The 21,661-nt window shown below is 43.9% G+C and overlaps 1 protein-coding gene across 3 annotated transcripts in view; it reads left to right on the forward strand.

The window, feature by feature from the left end:
- STRA6 (signaling receptor and transporter of retinol STRA6) overlaps positions 1–21,661 on the forward strand; it is a 29,284-nt gene that overhangs the window by 5,710 nt on the left and 1,913 nt on the right. For 2 of the 3 annotated variants that reach the window (XM_039337565.1, XM_039337564.1), the window contains exons 2-17: positions 1,848–1,994; positions 4,433–4,511; positions 6,965–7,050; positions 7,226–7,365; positions 8,419–8,585; positions 9,628–9,753; positions 12,631–12,698; positions 12,804–12,880; positions 13,503–13,564; positions 13,644–13,821; positions 18,069–18,144; positions 18,236–18,369; positions 18,693–18,810; positions 19,105–19,206; positions 19,964–20,127; positions 21,296–21,433. In XM_039337565.1, coding sequence (XP_039193499.1) covers positions 1,894–1,994; positions 4,433–4,511; positions 6,965–7,050; positions 7,226–7,365; positions 8,419–8,585; positions 9,628–9,753; positions 12,631–12,698; positions 12,804–12,880; positions 13,503–13,564; positions 13,644–13,821; positions 18,069–18,144; positions 18,236–18,369; positions 18,693–18,810; positions 19,105–19,206; positions 19,964–20,127; positions 21,296–21,433 — 1,816 coding nt within the window. In that variant the 5' untranslated portion in view covers positions 1,848–1,893. Of the gene's footprint in view, positions 1–1,508; positions 1,995–4,432; positions 4,512–6,964; positions 7,051–7,225; positions 7,366–8,418; positions 8,586–9,627; positions 9,754–12,630; positions 12,699–12,803; positions 12,881–13,502; positions 13,565–13,643; positions 13,822–18,068; positions 18,145–18,235; positions 18,370–18,692; positions 18,811–19,104; positions 19,207–19,963; positions 20,128–21,295; positions 21,434–21,661 lie in introns of those variants that run through there. The other variant, XM_039337563.1, reaches the window with a different exon arrangement.

The following is a 21,661-nucleotide window of genomic DNA, read 5'->3' on the forward strand; positions in this document are numbered from 1 at the left end:
TTGCCACTGGGTAAATCAGCCCGTTGATGGCTTGTCCGACAAACCACAGCTGCAACCAGGTAGGACAATGTCCCAAAGGTGCTTTTTCAAGAGGCAACTGGACTCCCTTGTTTTTCTTTCAAGAGGTTTCCCTTCTCATCCAAGAAGTTTCTTCAGCTCTGATGGGATGGTGGGGAATGGAAGGGTTTAATTCAGTTTTGAACAGGCCTCTCTCAACAGAGGGGGAGGGATCCAACATCATCTATCTCCAGTCTACAACACAGTCCTTTCAGCAGTTCCAAGAAGGCTCCACACCCACTTGCACCACTCAGGTGACCCTGAGGACACAGATAAACCTCCGAGTGGCCTCAACAACTCTCTCAAAGAAGGCAAATGACCAGCTGTCTGCAAGGAATATCAATCCTTCCATTCCCCACCATCCAGTCAGAGCTGAAGAAGCTTCTTGGAGGAGAAGCAAAATGTCTTCAAAGAAAGACAAGAAGGTCCAGTTGCCTCTTGAAAAAGCACCTTTGGGACAACCGTGACCTGGATGACTGAGAACCTCCATAAACAAGTACAGCAATGCTTTTCAACAGTGATGGACCTCAACTAGCAGAATTCTCAGCAATGGCTGTGAAAGTCTGGGAATTGAGATCCATATACCTGTAAATTGCCACGGTTGGGAAACCCCGAACGATGGTTTATCCAAGATTCCAAGGTGTTTTAATCAGTTAGTGGGGAAAGCCACTCTATAGAAGTGGAGACCAAACTCCACTCCTTTTTAGTACTGATGATGTTAGCTAGTTGGGTCATGAAATGTCTACAAGAAAAAAACCAAGCTCAGAGAATACCAAGGACCACATAGTCTTACTATTAACCAGGAATATCCTTCTGCAACAGTATGATTTTCACATCAAGCTGGGATTTTGACCAGTTTCGTTCATCAGATTAAGTCATAATGTGGTTTATATGTTTTAGGCTTAGTTTGTGGTGCATCACCATTTAACTGCAATTTATTCAACCAGCTACACAGCTGAGGCAAAGTGGCTTAGCATATGAAAAGTGAGTTTTATTTATTCCATACTCAAGAAATTTTCTACAACATCCTCCTGTATTCTATGGCTAAAACCCCTGTCAAATAGGAGTAGCCAGCCTATTAATTTTATACTTAAATATTGGGTGCATACCAGAGTTTTCCTAAGCCCAAAGCAATAAATTTTTAATATTTTGTTGCACAGGTTCTCAGATCAAACAATGGTCCCTTTTGAAAGTAAGGTATCAAGAAACTGCTGATTTGGGAAGTGGGGGTGTCAAGCTTTATTTCTAAGTAATATTTCCCTTGGATTTTTCTTGCAAAAAGAAAAAAAGAGAGCATCCATTCAAATAGGTATGAGAAGTAAAAATGATTTTTCAAATTCTTTCATCTCCTTAGGCTGAATCTTGAGGAGAAACCAAGTTAAACAAATCTTTAGTTTCTTTAATCTCCTTGTTCTGAGCACAGCCCAAGTCTTTCATAACTGGCTGTTCTTAGTTTGGTTTGTGTAGTGGGGTTGGGTTTTTTTGTTTTTGTTGTTTTTTTTTCTCCTTTTTTTTTTCAACCACCAACTTCTGTTCCTCCTTTGTTCTCATGTAATGCTGAAACAGGATGAAGTCACTTTGGATAAACCTCTGTGGGGTTAAAAAAAAAAGCATGAAAAGCAACTTAAATGACAGAAGGAAACCGAGTTGCTTGTATGAAGGACCAAAAAAACTTGCCAGATTTTTAATTTGACCGCCAAAGTGTATCAGCTACAGGACAATTTTTTGGAAGGATTGAGTCCCCACTTCAGAATAGATCTTGATTCCTTTTCTTTTCTTTTCTTTTAAAGATATTATTTAGATTTGATTGCGGGGGAAATTAAAGCAAACAGAGAGATGTCTTCCCAAGAGAAATTAAGAGATGGATTGGAACTCACCGGAAACTTTGCTGATGAAGATAATTGGTACATATATGAACCAATAGGAAACCCCAACGAGTGAGTATAAATGCTACTTATTTCTCAGATTTCATCCGCGCATCGCTTCTCTATGTGGAGCTTAAGGTTGCTGCTAAAACTTCTTCTCGGCAAAGTGTTTACGAATGCCCCAAATATTCTTAAAATAATTCAGGACTTGGGAATATTGGTATGCGACTCTGAAAGTTGTTAGAAACCAAGCTTGACATTTACAAGTGAGCTGGAGGGGGGGTGTCAAGTTGTTTAGCAGTATTTTTCAGAAAACAGCTAAGAGGTTCTCTCTGAGTTTCATCGCTGTTAGGAAAATGTATATCGTATTTATGGAAATCAGCCTATGAGTATTTATGGGTTAATACTGTTCAAAGAAATCCATACATTTAAGATGGTGGGGGAGAGGGGGGGGACTTGACTCTATCCAGTAATTAGTTTAGCAGTTAGCCCTTGGATGGGATTAAATATCAGCATTTCTAACATAACTCACTAATTCTGCCCCAAAGTAGGATTAATGGTGCATAAGCCCCTGAGACTGAATTGAAACATTCTTTGATTCCCCATCTTGGACTCAGAGGGGTGCCAAACACAGAGGAAGCTTTGATGCTTTCCTGTTTTGGTTGGTTTGCACCCACTGCTATGAATTCATTTATCCCAGAAGCCTAGACTGCAAAAGGTGGGAGTCATTTTGAGGATCACCTACCTACCCAAATGTTTCTCAGCTTCAGTGTCCAGATCTGTGGACTTCAATCCCCAGAATTCCCCAGCCAGTTGAAGTCCACAGTTCTTAACATTGCGAAATGCTGATTTAGTCCAATCTCCTGTCTTTTACAGGAATCCATTCTTATAACATTCCCATCCCATGACTATCCAACCTTCCGAAAAACCTGCCGTCTCCCAAGGCTGCTAGTTTTGTCATTGACTGACTCTAACTGTTAAGAATTTTTCCTGGATTTTCCCAATCTCCTTCCTTACAAATTTAAATCTTGTCTTGACTTCCGGTCAATGGATTGGACAATTCTGCTCCATCTCATTCCATCCTGACATATAAGTTGCCTGCTGGTACTTAATGCCACCCCTCAATCCTTCAACCTAGAGATCATTGCTTTCTGGGGTTACCCCCAAGCTCTGAATCGGCTTTCCAAGGATCCTCAGAGGTCACATGTGATGCCTTCTCCCCACCCCACGCTCCATTCATCATCCCATGGACTGGATCCAAACACCTCTCCAGACTGTATCACAAATGCCTGGATTCCTTCTGGTGTAACTTGCCTCCCTCCTGTGTCAAACCACTGAACTGTAGGAAGAAGCTTTCTTTGTGAAGAAACTTTGTGAAGGAACCTCAGTTCCTTGATCTGATTCTTCTCATTCAGGCTAGATATTGGCTCCTTTGGGGCCAGAAAGAATTTTGAAAGCCTTCCTGTCCTAGCTGAACTTTTCTTAAGCAACACAGTCTTTCTGAATGGTTGACCGATCCTATGTTTTGAGCTAATGTCCATCCTAAATTTTTGCTTTCTTTGGGACCTTGTCTCCAAACGTATCCTTCAGAAGAATCTAACATGCAAACACTGGTGCACCAGAGTTCCTTCTTCACCCCCACGACCCTTAGATATTTTCCCATGAGGGATCTCCAAAAATATTTCAGAAAATCTCCCCAGTTAGCCTGGGGAGGGAACGACAGACTGCAGGAAACGAGTTATTCCCCCCCCCCCTGATTTTATAGGAAGTTGGTCTAGCAAGAGAGGTGAGCTTTTTTTAAAAAAAAAAATTCAGAAGCTTTCTTCAGTGGCCGTAACTTTATCCAAATTCAAGCTTGGTCAACTCAGAAGCTTTCGACTCTTGTTGAAAAGTCATACAAAGAACTGGGCTGTTTTCCCACGCGGCTGATAAACTAACATCCTGTGTTCTCTGGGACGTAGTTCTTGCTGGATTTTAACAGGAGAAAGTCATTTCAAAAACCCTAAAGCCCACTTCTTTTTAAACTATCAGGGCACCACAAAAGCAGCCCTGTGTTAGGAAATCTGTTGCTTGTTTGGATTCATTTTAATAAGCACCTTCACTTACATTTTCATGGCACTCCATCTTCGTAAATCCATCTAACCGCATGATACATATTAGAGCTTTTAATGTCTGCTCCCAGTCAAGCTTTTTGGTTTATGGGCTTTGGGGTTGATTTTGGTTGCTAAAATTATTCCTTTTAGTTTAGTGACACAATTGACGTCTATTTTTAAGCCGCTATTTTAAGGGAGTTAGTTTCAGTGAGGAATTCGGGGGGGGGGGGAGAGAAATCTCTGGAAAATAAAAACATTTATTTTCTTTACTTGAATAGAATGAAAGAAGATAAAAGGGATTCCCCCCCCCATCCTAAGGCAATGTTGTCAAATGATGTTGGTTTAGATTTTACGGCTCTCAAAATGTCATTTTCTGAGGCAGATGCTCTTTTAAATGGTTGTGATGCTTTCTTGCAGCATGGCTTCAGACATTATCCCTGACTGCCAACTGACCGTCCCCTTTGATCTCTATCACTGCAGCATGGCTCCCATTTCTGTAAGTATCTGAGGGGAAAAAGCAAGTTTGCAAATGAGGCTTTGGCCTTCATGGGTCACTTCGCCAAGAGGTCAGAGGAAACAGGAGTTCTAGAGAGAGGAATAGTCTCCAACGTATCTTGCACAACATTTGTGAAGCTGATTGGCATCGGTGATCTGCCAGTCCATGAAACAGACCAGGGTTTCTCAACTCGATCACTTGAAGAGGGGTCGACTTCAGCTCCCAGAATTCCCCAGCCAGGCAAGGGAAATTCTGGGGAATTCTGGAAGTGGAAGTCCCCACCTCTCCAAGCTGCCAAGATTGAGAAACACTGGAAAAGACCATTAATTTGATACTATACTTTAGTTGCAAATATCTAACTTTATTTAACCAGATTATATTCAGTAAGCCTAAGGAAAGCATTAATTTAAGGATGTAAGAAACCACATTCATATGGAAGGAAGGAAGGGAGGGAGGGAGGGAGGGAGGGAGGGAGGGAGGAAAAGTGAGAGAGAGGAAGGGAAGGAAGGAAAAGGAGAGAGAGAAGGAAAGGAAAGGAAAGGAAGGAAGGAAGGAAGGAAGGAAGGAAGGAAGGAAGGAAGGAAGGAAGGAAGGAAAGAAGAAAGGAAGGAAGGAAGCCATAAGCCAAAGTTAGTTGTTGTGACAATCCAGGTTTATTCTATTTTTCTGACTGGCTGGCTCACACATTTTGGACTCTTTTGACTGCTACCATCACCACCGCTTTTGATCTTCACCACAGCCCTGTGAAGTAGGCTAAGCCCAGATTGTGCAAGAGTTAACGGTATAGTATTTATTCCGCCAAATTTGGCTGTTCAAGGTCTTTGTTTGTGTTGCCATAACAACTATCTCCCCACCGTGAGCAGCTGAAAAGAATTGCTGCCAATGTTTTATGTGTAGTGAAATTGTGGGGTCCCCCCCCTTTTAATATCCTTTGTTGACAGCTGCTGAAATGTTCAGCTGCTGGAAAGGGAGTTTTGGACCGGTATGGTTTACAGTTTTGAGAAAGTTTAGGACTGTGTTTTAAACACTGCAAAATCCCTATATGCGATGTGGCAGATGGCCCAATCAAAAAGATGGTTGGGAATAAAACCATTTTATATTTTTTAAAATGCTCTTGGCCATTTGGAAGAATTATGGAAGAATTTGTAATTGAGATAAAATCAAATCCATGAAAATAAACTTCAAATCGGGATGTGGAGTTATGGAAAGCAAAGAATGAGAAACTCGAGAGAAAAAATAGGGTTTTTTTTTCTGGGTTATGGTGGTTTTTGTAAAGTCTGGTGATCTCTGAGCTTGGTTGTTTTCTTGCAAATGTTTCATTACCAAACTGGGTAACATCATCCCAGATCTGGGGCTCCGAGTGTGTGAAGGGCCCCGTTTCCCAGCTATATTAACATCCATAGCAACCGTTTTACTTAGTGTTGTATATATTTATGCAGTGATGATGTTACCTAGTATGGTAATGAAATGTCTGCAAGAAAACAACGAAGCCCAGAGAGCACCAAGGACCCCACAGTCCTCCTCTGCTCCTCCTGCTCCATCTCCTCTTCCTCCTCCTCTTCCTCTCCACAAACCCCACTCGCTTCTAGCACTGATGATGTTACCTAGTTGGGTCATGAAACATCTGCAAGAAAACAGCCAAGCTCAGAGAACACCAAGGACCCCACAATTCTCCTCCTCCTCCTCCTCCTCCTCCTCCTCCTCCTCCTCCTCCTCCTCCTCCTCCTCCTCCTCCTCCTCCTCCTCCTCCTCCTCTCCGCAAACCCCACTCCCTTTTAGCCAGGGCTTTTTTTGTCATAGAACACCCAGAATGGAGTTCCGGCACCTTTTTTGGATGGAACCTTGTAGGGTAGGCAAGGGTAGGGTTGTATAATGTGTGTGAGTTCCAGCACCTTTTTTTTTTTTTTTTTTTTACAAAAAAAGCACTGCTTTTAGCACTGATGATGTTATCTGGTTGGGTCATGAAACGTTTGCAATAATGTGATGGTTCCTCCCTATGAAACATAATTCCTGCAGAGATAAGATTGGTCCCTACCTTGAGGCTCTTTCAAAAGACCCCAAAGATGGTTTTGCCAGCAGGCCGTGGGCATCCCAGGGTGACTGGGAGCCCATCCAGTGGTTTGATTGTTCTCACCAGGGGACTGGGGGTTCCTTGGGTTTTGTATTTGGGGTTTCGCTGTCGGAGTCACCGTGAGTTGAATGGCCATATACATTTTATAAATTAAATAAACAAATAAATAAATAAATCTAGGTCCGGGTCATTTGAATGGCCTTGTACATTTTACAAATAAATAAATAAATCTATGTCCGGGTCATTAGGTGGGTGGAGGACCTTAGAAATGCCATCTGTTTTGTCTTTGTTTTTATTTGGTTTGCCATCGCTAAGAGCAGAGGGATAACTTCATTTGTGTAAGGAATCGGGCTGTGTAAACCCAAGGAATCTTGTCTTCCAGCTGGTTATACTCTTGGTTCTCTCGCTGTTGGTGAAAAGGAAGAAACTCCACCCAGATTTTTGGAAGGGCGCACCTGGACTATTGAGGTACTCACTCATTGGTGGGGTGAACCCTTCACCTTAGAGGTCTTGCAGCTTCGAAGTGTATATTTTCAAAGCTTTCCTGCAGAGGTGTTCCATTTGTAGAACTGATTTTTCTTTTCTTTTTTCTTTTTTGTTTTCCTTATTCTCTCTCTGGCGTTCTGGTTGTTGGCTTGCCCAGCCCTATGAATTTCTTGGAAGAAACGCAGAACAAAGGATTGGCCATTGCAGTTTTTGGCATTCTCTTCTCTTCACTGTGTGTCCTATTGTTGGATAATGACCCCCTGCCTTTCATCTCCAACTCTTCCATACAGAATCGAGGTAATCTCAAACAGGCATCCTCAATGCATTGGATCGCATCCTCCATCTTTCAAGTTAGCCGTGTTGGCTAAGAATTTTGGGAGCTGGGGTCAAAGATGGGTCGATAGCACCCAGGCTGATAGAAAATGAGGACCATAATCTTTTTTTTTTTTTAAGTGGATGATTAAATTTTTGGAAGACGTTCATGGCCTCCAAGGTCCATTGAATTTGTCATTCTGTAGTAGCGAAAGAATATGGAGAACAAACTATGTCCACCTCACCTAGAACAACAGTAACCATCCTGGAGCTTCTGACATGGGCTAAGATTGGCTGCTTCCCAGACTGCTTATCATAATTAAGAATTGTGGTTAAGAGTTGTATCTAATCCAGCAAGTCAACTCCTTCTTCACAAGAACATTAGAAATACCTCAATGGATCAAAGCAAATTTATATCTTCCTTTCTCCTAGACAGAAAGCAACACAAGTGGGCATAGAAGAACAGCTCACCTGCTTTTGACCCACGCCAATTGGTGTTTGATGGCAGCATGAGCTTAATAAAAGATACTGCCTTCCTCCATTATGGTTTTAGGTGAAAAAGCACTCCAAATTGACCCAGCTCTGGTTTTTAAAAGCCATTTTAGCTAAGAGCAGGAAGAAACAGACAAAGGATTCAGGAGAAAGCCTGCCATTTCTGCTTTGTTAGGTAATTTCCTTGTTTAACCCAAGGCAAGGTTTCCCAACCTTGGCAACTTTAAGAGGTATGGACTTCAACTCCCAGAATTCCCTTGGATGGCTGCGGAATTCTGGGAATTGAAGTCCATGCATCCTAAAGTTGCTAAGGTTAGGAAATCCTGACCTAAGGAGAGGATCAGTCCAAGGTCTGTTGGCCATCAGTCATTGTTTACAGGTAAACGTCCCATCAATTGTCTCCTATGGAAAATCTGATAAAGTCCCCTTAGCAGAGGTCATGGCAATCCTAGCCACCCTTCCATTTGCATTGTCCACATGACTTTCTGCAGAAATACTTGGGTTCTTAACGTGGGGCCGTCTCTTCTGCTTAATTTCTTTCTCTAGAGTACTGGAAGATGCTGGCTTTATTGTATTACCCTGCCTTCTACTATCCCTTACTTGCATGCGCTACTGTCCAACACAGAGTTGGATACCTGCTTGGCTGCCTGCTGTCCTGGTGTCACTGTGTGCTCTATATCTGGCAGAAGGTGGAATGTCCTCAGTCACCCAAGGTAAAGACAGAGAAGGATGCTGATGGGGAGAAACTGGGTAGGAGCCAACTAGACCAACAGCTCTTTCTTATGAAGCCTGGAGACTTTCTGCCCACAGGATACATCAAGGTTCTGGAGAAGTTTGGGACTGCAGTTTTGGATTTTTATAAATGTGGTTGGGCCAAAGAATCAAAATGTATTAATTTGAAGCAGTTAATAGTGACTCCCCAAGTAAAACCATTTCTGCCTTTATCATATTCAGAAGGACATCCTGGGGACAACTTCTGGAGAAGATCTGAAGGCCATACTTAGAGTTGGGGGATACTAATCTGGGGCCACAGTTGCATCCGTGTTTTGATCATGATGCTTCAGAAGGTCCATGGCTGTTTATTACTTATGTTTGCCTAACTCGGTTAGGTAGATTTTAGGATGCAACCACTGCAAGCTAAAGGTGAGGATAGGTCCCAGAAGAATGAGGAAGGACCTAACTAGGGAGCAAATTCTCAGGAATATATACAGCATGGGTCTCTTCCCAGGTGGATTTCAGACCAGGAATCATTCATTATCCATACATTGGACAAAGTGAATGTTTTGACTTACAGGAGTAGCAAAATCTCTGGATTTCCCATCAACCACAGTGTGTTCTCAGCATCCAGAGATGATGGCAGAAAGCAATTAGGTGCATAGCTAATTGCTTATGGAGGGACTCAGCTTATTCTGAGTCCCTCCAAAGGCACAAGGATGAAAGAGGTCAAGAACACCATCTCCGAGTTTCAGAAGATCTGAAGAAGAGGGGGAGAGCAATTAATCCACTCTCTTTGCTTGGTCTTGCCCCTCAAAGCAATTCACAGAGGATTTAGCAAAAGGGACCAACTCACTCTTTTCATTCGTCCACCAATGAGTTGCTATGGCAGAGAATTCTCATCCATAAACCACAATCCCTGGTTCTGGAAACTTCCCAGTGTAATATTAGCCGTTGAGGGATTGTGACCAAGATACAATTCTTCTGAGTCTCAGTGATAGTTTCTTTATTGTGTTTTTTTTTCTTACCCTTTCTTTTCAGATTTACAGATATTATTCCCTGCTTTCTTACCTTCCTATCATTCTGTGCCTCGCCATGCTGAGCCTTTGGTACCCCATGAAACTGGTCGAGAGCTTCAAAGGGGATGCCAAGATGGCGACAGAGAAGGTAATCTCTCTTGACATTGCCCTCTCGAGCTCAAAAGGTTGCGACAATAAGCCACAATAAGAAGAGACCACCAGCTTTCATTTTCCCCAATTGATCTGGCAGAGGGTTTTCCTGTTCTTAAATATTTTTTTATGCAGGTAATCCTCGACTTATAATTATTTGTTTAGAGACCGCTCAAACTTTCAAAGGCACTGGAAAAAAGTAACTTACAACCAGTTTTCACACTTGCAACATCCCGGGGTCACGTGGCCACCGTTTGCAGCCTCCCCAGCTGGCTTTCTAAAAGCAGATCTGGTGTCTGGGAACCTCAGAGTGAATTTTGCTTCGGCAATTCTATGCCGTGTATTCAATAAACAGTAAGAATTTCAGAATGAAATGATCCTGGGGATTTATTTGGATTCTCGTGCCGGATGTTGACACAAAGTCAATGGGGGAAGCTGAGTTCGCTTAACGACCGCATATTCAGTTAACAAGGACCGTGGTTTGCTTAACATCCATGGCAAAAAAGAATGTAAAATTGGCCAGGACGACTTAACAACGGCCTTGCTTAGCAATGGAATTTTTCTTGTCCCCGTTGTTAAGCGAATCACTGCATTTGTTAAGTTAGTAGCACGGTCGTTAAGCGAATCTGGCTTCTCCCCCACTGACTTTGCTTGTCAGAAGGTCGCAAAAGGGGATCACGTGACCCACCCCGGGACACTGGAGCTGTCATAAATAGGAGTCAGTTTGCTAAGTGTCTGAATTTTGATCACGTGACCACGGGGATGCTGCAACGGTCCTAAGTGTGAAAAAGGGTCATAACTTACTTTTTCCAATGCTGTTGTAACTTCGGTTACTAAACAAATGTCTGTAAGTCAAGGAGTACCGGTATGAAGTACATCCAAAATGTAGGAAAGAGAGCTGTGTTTTTTTAAAAAAAAAAAAAAAAAATCTGCTTTTTTCTGAATGACCTCTCATTGATTTATTTGTGTCAACCCAGCTTCTCAGCCTGAGAAGATTTGAGTCTTAATGTTCAGAGGAGAACTAATGCCTTATTGTACAGTTGTATTAAAAAAGCAGCTTGTTGGCGCAATGGTGTTGTAATCCCCTCAGACGGTTGTGTAAGAAATCCCTGTTTTGAAAACCAACAATAGCCAGAGGAATGTTTGGTGCCTCTGGAAATTTGCATGTGATTGTCACGTTTCACCAATTCCAACCGTTTATACGATCCTGAGAGGAAAGGAAGGGATATATTTTTTTTTCTCATTGTGTGCCCAGACTTCTCTCTCTTTTCCTCACAATTCTCAGAATGACAACGCCGTTCTTCTTCTTTCGCACCAGATGTGGTCGGGCATCTGCGCAGCTATGTAATTAGCACCTTTGCAACTGTTATCACGACTCGCAGAGCAGATGGAAATTATGCGAGACATTTTTAACGGGTGGCACAAATCAGGCCTATTTCTTTCGTTCTGTTTACTTGCTAAAAAGCACAGGGAGAACGTAGGAGAAACAGCCAGGGGAGGCAGCTTTGCAACCAGGTCAGTGTAGAATAGCAATTTCCTAGGCAACTGGGCTTTCTTGTTTTTCTTTGAAGACGTTTCGCTTCTCATCCAAGAAGCTTCTTGAGCTCTGGCTGTTTGAAAGAGGAGTCAAAGAGGCATCAGTGTTGAAATTGAACGGCCCTCCCTCAACAGAGAGGGAGGGATATGACACCATCTATCTCCAATCTACAACACCGTCCTTTCAGCGGTTCCAAGAAGACTCCACACCCATTTGCACTACTCAGGTGACCCTGAAAACACAGATGCGCTCCAGGTAGCTTTAACGACTCACTAAAAGAATGCAAATGACCATCTGTCTGCCACGAGCATAAATCCTTCCATTCCCCACCATCCAGCCAGAGCTGAAGAAGCTTCTTGGGTGTGAAGCGAAACATCTTCAAGAAAAACAAGAAGGTCTTGAAAAAGCACCTTTGGTACAACCATGACCTGGAGGACTGTGAATCTCCGTAAGCAGGTGGGGTCCTTGGTGCTCTCTGAGCAAGATGGTCTGCTTGCAGATGTTTCATTGCCCAATTAGGTAACTTCATCAGTGCTAGTGAGTGTGACTTGTTCCCTGTTTATACACAGTAACCTCTTCTTTCAGTGTTGGTGGGGATATGGTTTTCTCTTCAGTAATTCCCTAATTAGGTTATTGTTTTCTGCTTGGTTGATTCTTTGTCTGGTGTTAATCCCTGCTTATCTGGGTATTGGTTGCTGGATGCTGGCTGTAGAGTGAGCTACTGAAGCAAACCTCAAACTCACTCACACTGATGATGCTACCTAGTTGGGTAATGAAACATCTGCAAGAAAACAACCAAGTTCAGAGAGCACCAAAGACTCTACAGTCCATCTCTTTCTCCTTCTCCTCTTTCTCCTCCTCTTCCTCTTCCTCCTTCTCCTCCTCCTGCCCCCTCCCTTTGCTTCTCCTACACTCAACGAACCCCACTCCCTTCTAGCACTGATGCCATTACCCAGTTAGGTAATTAAATGTCTTCAAGAAAACAACCACGTTCAGAGAGTACCAAGGACCCCATAGACCTCCTCTTTCGCTCTGCAAATCCCTCTCCCTTCTAGAATTGATGACATTACCTAGTTGGGTAATGAAACATCTGCAAGAAAACAAGCAAGCTCAGAGGGCACCCTGATCAACCCTGAGCTGCAAATATTCTCTTCTGTAAATCTACTCTTCTGCGACCAGCATTCTTAACCGCATTTCTGTTTTTAGGAAGCTGCAAGGAAAGGAGGGGGGGAGGACATTGGGCAAGGTCTGGAAGAGGAAGAGGGTTGATTTCATGGATTAAATGAAGCCCCCAAATTATTGGAATCTCATCTTGAGTGTTTCCTTGTTTGCTGGAAGGTTCCAGGAAGCAGCTATTACGAAGACTATTTGAAGCACATCCTGACTAAAAGAATACCCAAGAAAAGGTGAGACCTCAATTTGACCAACCAAGAGCTGGTAGATCCCAAAACAAGGGGTTGGTGAGGACTGGCCTTGTATTTATGGCAGACCTTCTGAACTTCTTCTTTCAGCATCAATGGAGTGAAGCCAAGAAGGCTTTCGAGTCTCCAATCCTACTTGCGTACATTTGTATACACACCCCAGAAAGGTACTGCATTTATATATATATATATATTCTTTTCCACTAGGTTCTTAGGAGATATTGGACAGGCTTAGGCTAGCTTGTTTTGTACTGCCATTCTATTTTGGTGGTTGCTCTGGAAAGATCTCCAGAACATCTACATCTTCAAGACTGCCACACATGTTCTGAAGCAAGGAGTTGCAGAGAAGTTCTGTATCTCTTTGACTTTCTCCTTCTCTCGTTATGGGCCTGTTTTTCAACACAATCCATGTATTGAGCTAATTTGTCTTCTGGGTCGGTTGTTCTTCAAGTCTCACTAACCCTAGCGACATCCCCAATGGGTAAAATTTAGCTAGCAAATTTTTGAAAGACCATGGATTCATCCCCAAGAAAGCTTTTTCACAAGGCAACTGGATTTTCTTGTTTTTCTTTGAAGATGTTTCGCTTCTCATCCAAGAAGTTTCTTTGGCTTCTTGGATGAGAAGCAAAATGTCTTCAAAGAAAAACAAGAAAGTCCAGTTACCTTGTGAAAAAGCTTTCTTGGGGATAACTATGACCTGGATGACTGAGAATCTCCATAAACCATGGGTTCATGTTCTACCCATCGGAATATTCTTCTTGAGATGTAGCCCTGGTTTTGTGATTGCAGGTTTCCAGATCCCACTGAAGCTGGCCCTCTCTCTAGCCATGGCTGTGATAGCTGTCTACCAGGTAAAGTACACCACAGTTTCTTCTCAACCTGTCCACCTGTGGTAGGACCAGCCTCATCTGTTGCTCTCCTGGTCTGCAGGTGGCCCTTCTTCTACTTGCATCCTTCATCCCCAACATCCAGATCATAAGAGCTGGGATGACAAAAGAAATGACAGCACTCTTTGTCCAGTTTGGTATAATTCCTTCCAAAAATCCTGCCAGTATTCCTGGAGACGAAGAGTTGGCAACGGCTAAGCACTACATCTGGTCACTGGAAGGTATGTTTCTTCAGTCTTAGACAAGAGTGTCCATTTCAGTGCTTGACCAACTGCAGCTGGAATGAAGAGGGTTCTTGCAGAATGCAAGAGTTAGGTCTAGGAACTCAAAACAAGACCAGAATAAGATGACATCTGCTTAAAAGGAATTCAATGATCAATATTGAGAAAGAACAAGTAATGACAGTGCTTGCTTATTCTTGATTGTCTCACCTCCCCCAGCAATATAAAAAAAAAATGCAGTGGTACCTCGGTACTCAGTGTTAATTGATTAGAATTAGAATAACAGAATTGGAAGGGCCTTTATAGGTCACCTAGTCCAACTTCTTGCCCAAGCAGGAGACTCGACACCATTTCTGACACATGGCAGTCTCTTCTTGAAAGCTTCCAGTGATCAAGCTCCCACAACTTCTGAAGGCAACTTCTGTTCCACTGGTTGATTGTTCTCACTGTCAGGAAATTTCTCCTTATTTCTAGATTGAATCTCTCCTTGATCCATTTCCATCCGTTATTCCTTGTCCTGCCTTCAGATGCTTTGGAAAATAGGTTGACCCCCCTCCTCTCTGTGATAGCCCCTCAAATATTGGAAGACTGCTATCATTTCTCCCCTGGTCCTTCTCTTCACTTGACTCGCCATGCCCAGTTCCTGCAACCGTTCTTCATAGGTTTTAGCCTCCAATCTCCTAATCATCCTTGTTGCTCTTCTCTGCACTTTTTCTAGAGTCTCAACATCTTTTTTTTAGTGTGGAGACCAAAACTGTGTTCCAAGAGGAATGATGACTACCAAAAATGATGTGACCCAAACAAATTATTCCCATAAGGAATAATGTAGAGAGTCACAAAGCAGCCGACACCGACAAGTTCTAACTTGTGCATTGAGCACCAAACAAACGATGCGTACCAGAATTTTCATGTAAAAATACATTGAGTACTAAATCCAATGAGTTTCAAAACAGTTAAGTACCAAGATACCACTGTATATATTAAAAATGATATTTTTTTTTAAGAATGAAGAAAACTCACTGGGACAACCCATCTTTTGCAAGCATCACCCAAGATCTGTTCTGAATATGCAATTCAACAGTTTCATTTGACAAGCTAATCAGCTTGACTGAGAATGTCACTTCGGATCATGCAACTGAACTAAATGGATTTGGAGATCCGATTTAGTCTTTATAAGAAGTCCGTTGGTTCTTGAAATCTCTTTGAAGGCACACTTAGATTCATTAAGACTGATGAGGTTGCAATTTGATTCCGCAATTTGATTCTGCAATTCCATTCAAAGGAAGGGGTGATTCAGTCAAGTTGCCTTCAAATCAGAGGTCTGAATCACTGCTTCCGATGTCCATAATATTTAACATATGTCGGCAAGCAGAGTTGCGCTCAGATGTGCTTTTGTTGCAGATCTGAATGAGGGCCTGTTGCTCCCTAGGAAAGAAGGAGCTTTAGTTATCCGTGCTTTAAAATAGGTCTCTGGGCTGAGGCTAAACTGAACACAGGAGCCAAGGCATTCTTTACAAATCCCTGGAGAAAATAGAGTAATTTCAGAGATGTTTCATGGTCTGTAAAACTTCCTGGAATTTTTAAGAGCCTAGACGTGTGGGATGTTTTAAAGAAATGTAATCAGGAAACTGTCAAAGGTTGGGGCAGAGTCTAAGAAACAAGCAGCACAGAGATGTAGCAGAAAGGCCTGCTGATTTTGCCCTCATAAAGACGTCTGAGAACCAGGTGCATGGAGCAGATGGTCTAGTGCAGTGGTTCTCAACCTGTGGGTCGGGACCCCATTTGGGGTCAAACGACCATTTCATGGGGGTCCCCAAAAATCGCTGTCCGCCATTTTTTTCCCTTTTCCCTAGCTGTCCTACTCCCTTTTATTGGTGGCCACACCCACTTGGGGGTCACCACAACATGGGGAACTGTATTATGGGGTCACGGCATTAGAAAGGTTAAGAACCACTGGTCTAGTGACATAGGGAAACTACAAAGAAGGATAGAAGGGGGTATCAAACCCAACCACACAATGGCCTGCTGTTCCTGTTACCTCCAGCTAAAGCAGTAGTTCTCAACCTTTTTAATGTCGCGACCCCCAACCGGTCGTAAGTCGAGGACTACTCAACCGGTCGTAAGTCGAGGACTATTCAACTGGTGCAGCACCGTTTGCAGAATGGGACTTTTGGCGGGCTCAGCAGGGCAGAGACAGCCTGGACAATTCCTATTGGCTTTTTAAAAGCCAATAGAATTAGACTCTATTCAAGAGAGTCTATTCTATTGGCTTTCAAAAGCCAATCGAATAAAAGGGAGTAGCACAACTAAGGAAAAGGGGGAAAAATGGCGGACTGCGTTGTTTGGCGACCCCCGTGAAATGATTTTTCGACCCCAAATGGGGTCCCGACCCACAGGTTGAGAACCACTGGGCTAAACTAAGCCCTTCGCTGTCCCAATATCCTGGTTCTTCCTGGGCCTAGAATTGAAGGAACATTTTTGGAAAGAACAGAATTGGAGTTGGAAGGGATCTTGGAGGTCATCTAGTCCAACCCTCTGCTCCAGCAGGAGATCTTATACCAATGGTGGCAAACTTATGGCAAGCGTGCCAGAGGTGGCACTCGGAGCCCTCTCTGTGGGCACACGCATCATGCCCTGGAGATGGCAACCACCCTTCTTCAAGCAACTGCCCGCTAACTCACCGAGGTCCCACGTCGGCGGATGCATCCCAGCACGGCTGGTTTTCCTTCCCCTGTCCCATCCCTCCTGGTCTCGCATGCTCTCCTTTTCCTGGGCACGACCCACTGCATCACTTCCACAGCGGTCAGCCGGTCAGCCAGCTCAGAGGCAGCTTCTCTGAACTGCTGTTGGCGGGCTGCGGTGCCCCAGAGTGCACCAGTCAAGGGGCCGGCAGGCTGTGGCTCCTGATAGACACTGTTGACCCCCATGTGCTCGCTGGCTTCTGTGTGTGGGGGACGATGGTGTCAGGCAGCAGCCGCCACAGCCCCTGCTTTGCCTTGCCCTGCGACAATGGCACCCCTGCCCTGCCTCACCTTGCCTCACCTCACCCTGCAGGATGAGCCTCCTGCCCACTGCCCCACCTGCCAGAGACCCCCTGGATCTCACCCAACCCTGCCCGGCCCCCACACGTGTCCTTCCCCACGAGCAACATCAAGGTGACCATGCCCACCTTGGCCACATCCACCCAATCTGCCATAACCACCACAGCTACGCCCACCCAGTGGGCCACACCCACCCGGCAATAAATAAGTGGGTTTTGGGTTGCAGTTTGGGCACTCGGTCTCTAAAAGGTTCGCCATCACTGCCCTATGCCATTTCAGTTCAATGGTTGCCTAGTCTCTTTTTAAAAGCCTCCAGTTGATGAAGCACCCATAACTTCTTGAGGCAAGCTGTTCCACTCATTAATTGTTCTCACTGTCCGGAAATTTCTCCTTAGTTCTAGGTTGCTTTTCTCTTTGGTTAGTTCCCATCCTTTGCTTCTTGTCCTGCCTTCAGGTGCTTTGGAGGATAGCTTGACTCCCTCTTCTTCGTAGCAGCCCCTTGAATATTGAAACACTGCTATCATGTCACCCCATGTCCTGCTTTTCATTAAACTAGACATACCCAATTCCTACAATCATTCTTGGGGAACAGAGTTACTATTAACTTTGGCCCTTTTGACAAAACATCTGCAACTGAGAGAGCAGATACTTTGTTTAAAGGTCCACAGCAGTTGATATCTCTGCTTGCCTTTGGGCAGATTATCAATGCGTTGCAATGTTTTTTTTAAAAAAAAATATGGGTTTTATAAAGACAGTAGAACTCATACCATGTAACAAACCTACATGTAAATTACAATCAGGAGACTGGGACTATTGTTGGATAATGTAGCTACAATACTGAGCCGATTCTCGTGGACACAGAGAGGCTGAAGAAGATAAATCTACAGGTTCTGAGAGATGAAAAAAAAAATAGAAACATCTATTTAGAAAAGTATGTAGAACCTATAGCTGCTATAGATCAGATATAGCTAGAGTCAAATGTGCCGACAATGTGTCCATGATTAAAGACTTTTTCAGAATAAATATGCCTGGAATTTCCTTGAAGTGTTCCATTAGTCGGAACTTGACAGCTAGATTTGCACCTCATTTGCCTGACTCCGACTGAGATCTGGGTGGGTTTTGGTTTGATCCCTTGAAAAAGCTGCAAGCTTTTAGGAATCCTGCAGCCTTTGTCTAAATCCCTCTCTGCCCAGTCCTGTTTTGCAGTGTGCTTCATCTCGTCCCTGGTCGTCTCCTGCATGGTGACCTTCTGCATGTTGCTGAAGTCCATGGGAAACCACAGGTGAGGCTTCTTCCCAGGGTTCAGAGGCCCAAACATCTCCTCCTCCTCCTCCTCCTCCTCCTTTTGATCACATGTTCTCCCTGTGTTTCAGGACTAATCTCCGGTGTCTCTACCAAGGGGCTGTTGAAAAGGTTTTCTATCGTTCCTGTAAACTCCAACCTTCCCAGCAATCTCTCGTATGCTGGATGCAATTCACGGGTTTCCAGATATCATTTGCGTGCCTAGGTAACTGAGGAGCCCTAATCACACCTTAGAAGGTGGGAATAGAGAGTAGTAAGTTGAAAAGAATGTGCTGGAAGATGTGAACAAACCACATCCAAACTGTTGCCAAGAAAACTGCATGGATGTGTCCTCCTGGCCACCAGTCAAGTTTGTGTTGAGGGAGTTTTATTATTTTCCTGGCCTTATACTCCACTTTCTGAGCAATAATTGGGCCAAAAAGTGAAATGAGTGCAGTTGGGAAGAGGTGATGGTATCCTCAAGATCAGAACGGATGTCCATCTGTGATCTTCCTTGCAACCCACCGCACCTTTTTGTCTCTGTCCCAGCTCTGCTCATCCAACACATTGTCTTCTTCATTTGCATCGTGTGTTTCACTTTCCTGATTGTTGTCCCACTGCAGTCTGGCAGCAACATGCATCTTTTCAAAATTGTGGTGAACTTGTGGTAAGTGTTCCACAGAGCCAAGCTTGGAAAGTAACATGATTTATCTGCCAGCCAGACCCTTATGTTGAACTATCTACTTTTTTCTCCATGAACTAAAAACTGCCAAGCTCAGCTCTATCTATTTAATGTTTCTTTGTGTAGCTGTTGGGTCTAGGGGAGCAATCATTTCCCATTTCTCTAACACTGCATTTGTTTCTAGTGTGATGACTAGAACAACTAGTATATCCTAAATTGTTGCTTTAAGAAAATTGGATGTTCATTCATTGAATGATGGATTATTTTGGTTTTGTCTAGGCCCTTCTGGTTGACCTTGATTGTTTCATTCATCGCCCAGAACCTGCTGGTCCACTACTACTTCCTGGAGCGAGACCATCTACCCAGAGAGTTGACCAACAGGTGATTATTGAAAACCATCCATCATAAAATATACCAAATATATTGGTATATCATCTGGAGATCATCTGGTTGAGATCCCTAGCCTGTTCTGGAATTTTGCAATGAATGATGATAAAATAATGAAAAAAAAAGCATCAATGATGGCCTTATTGGACCACCTGACTATCAAGTCCAGAATGGACCACTCAGATTGGCAACATCTGCCCATTTATAGGAACAGATAATGCTCTTTTTGAGATACACTACATTTGAGATGAACAAAAAGGGAAGATTGGAAAAGACCTTGCAGATTATCTGGCCCGATTACCTCCATGCCATATTACAAGACCCTTGATAGATGCCCATCAGCCTCTCTTTTACACACCTCCAGCAAACAGAGTCCACCACCTCCTGAGTCACCTATTCCATTGTTGAACAGTTCATACCTTCACCAAATCTTTCTGATGGCCAATCATCCTTTACTTCCTCGTAAATTGAAGGCCCTTCTTTAGGTTTTATCTTCTGGAGCAGATCTGATCGGTTTGGCCTGGTTTTTTTTTACTACTTCCAACCCTTCAGATATTCTGACAACTCCTAAAAACTTCCACCAACATAAAAGTTTTACGCAAGAAGGAATTATGTTAATATGGAGAGCCATTGTCATTGGTATTGATGTTACCTGAACATTCATTATTATATCGTTGCAACCCATTTGTGTATATGTGTGGGCGCTTTTGTGTGCTTTACTCATGACCGCCTCTGCTTCCCTCTTATGCAGGCGAGCCTTTTACATTGTGACGTACATGTTTTTCCCCATCAATGTGCTCCTGGGGTTAATGGCAGGAATCTGGAGAATGGTGATCTCAGCTCTGTACAACATTGTTCATTTCTGCCAGCTGGATGGGAGTCTACTGAACCGTGGAGTGGAGAGGTTTGATCCAGGTAAGGAATACAAGACACATACACACCCCAACCAGCCTTTTTTGCCCTGACTGCATCCCTCCCTCTTGTTCAGGATGCCTAAAGCTTTGTTCATACGTCATATGAAGCCCATGTAGATTTGTTCGGTTGCAACCTAGGGCAAAATGTCTACGGAGAGTCTCAATCATCCAGGTCATGCTTGTCCCAAAGTGGGTTTTTTTTTTTTTTCATAAAAGGCAACTGGACTTTTTTGGGTTGTTGTTTTTTTTCTTTGAAAACCTTTCACTTCTCATCCAGAACTGAAGAAGCTTCTTGGATGAAAAGCAAAATGTTTTTAAAGAAAAAAACAACAACAGAGTCCAGTTGCCTTTTGGGAAAAGCACCTGTGGGACTACTGCAATATGCAAACTCATCCAACCTGGTCTGTGGGAACTCAGCGGACTGACTAAGGTTAAATAGGTTAGGACAGCGGTCCCCAGTCTTTCTGGCTTGGCAGCCTGGCAGGGAGGGAAACGGGATGGTTCCCTGTGAGTGGTAGGTGGGTGTGCACAAGGGTGTGCAGCTCAACAAATGGAGCCAAGGAAGTTTTGCGCACAAGCTGCCACCACTTGCTTGAGGGGAGTTTTACATGTGAGGGGAGCTTTGCATGCATGCACACGCTCAGCCTCCACTCACACGGCCGGGTTTCAAACAGGCCGCAGCCTGGGGGTGGGGGACCCCTGGGTTAGGACACTATGGAACACCTCCATTAAAGCAGAAGTCCCCAACCTTTTGGGCACTAGGGACTGGTTACATGGCAAGGGGTTTTTCTGCGGACCAGAGGGGGCGTGGTTTTGTGTGCTGCCTGCATCCCGCAGATGGGGCTTTGCTTGCTTGTGCGGACCGGTTGCTGGCAGGCCATGGCCCACGGTACCGGTCCACAGACCAGGGGTTGGGGACCCCTGCATTAAAAGACATTTATCATATAACCTTTTATCAACTTTATGGGCAGCCTTAAAAGTTGTTTTTGGAGAGACATGAAATGAAGTTGAGAGAGCTTCACAAGATGCCTTTGTCATTCATGTCTTTGCCTTCTTGCCTGTCGTGTCTTTGTACATGTCTAGACTGATGTGCTGCAATTTTAACCTCTCCCCTCTCTCCTCTTCCCTGCGTTCCACCGACGTCACCACCCTCCGTCTCTTTCTCGCAGGTTACCGTACCTACTGCCAATATTTGAAAATTGAGGTCAGCCAATCCCACCCAGTAATGAAAGCCTTTTGCCTCGTGCTTCTCCGCTGGCAAAGCGACCAAAATATGCAGACCCTACAACTCAGAGATGCAGAAGAAGGTAAGGGATCAGCCGAGGACCAAGTCCAGGAGCAGAATGAATGGAAAGCTGGGACAGGTAGATGGAGAAAAATGGACCATCAGCTGCCATAGTCGCTCCAAGCTTTCCTTTGAAATAGATGTAAGCAGGTAGTCCTCTACTTACGGTCACAACTCAGCCCCAAATTTCTGCTGCTAAGCAAGACAGTTATTGAGTTTGGCCTCGTTTTATGTCCTTCCTTGACACGGT

The sequence above is a fragment of the Crotalus tigris genome, unplaced genomic scaffold (genome assembly GCF_016545835.1).
Source record: "Crotalus tigris isolate CLP2741 ecotype Arizona unplaced genomic scaffold, ASM1654583v1 scf7180000017683.1919423, whole genome shotgun sequence".
NCBI classification, from domain to species: domain Eukaryota; kingdom Metazoa; phylum Chordata; class Lepidosauria; order Squamata; family Viperidae; genus Crotalus; species Crotalus tigris.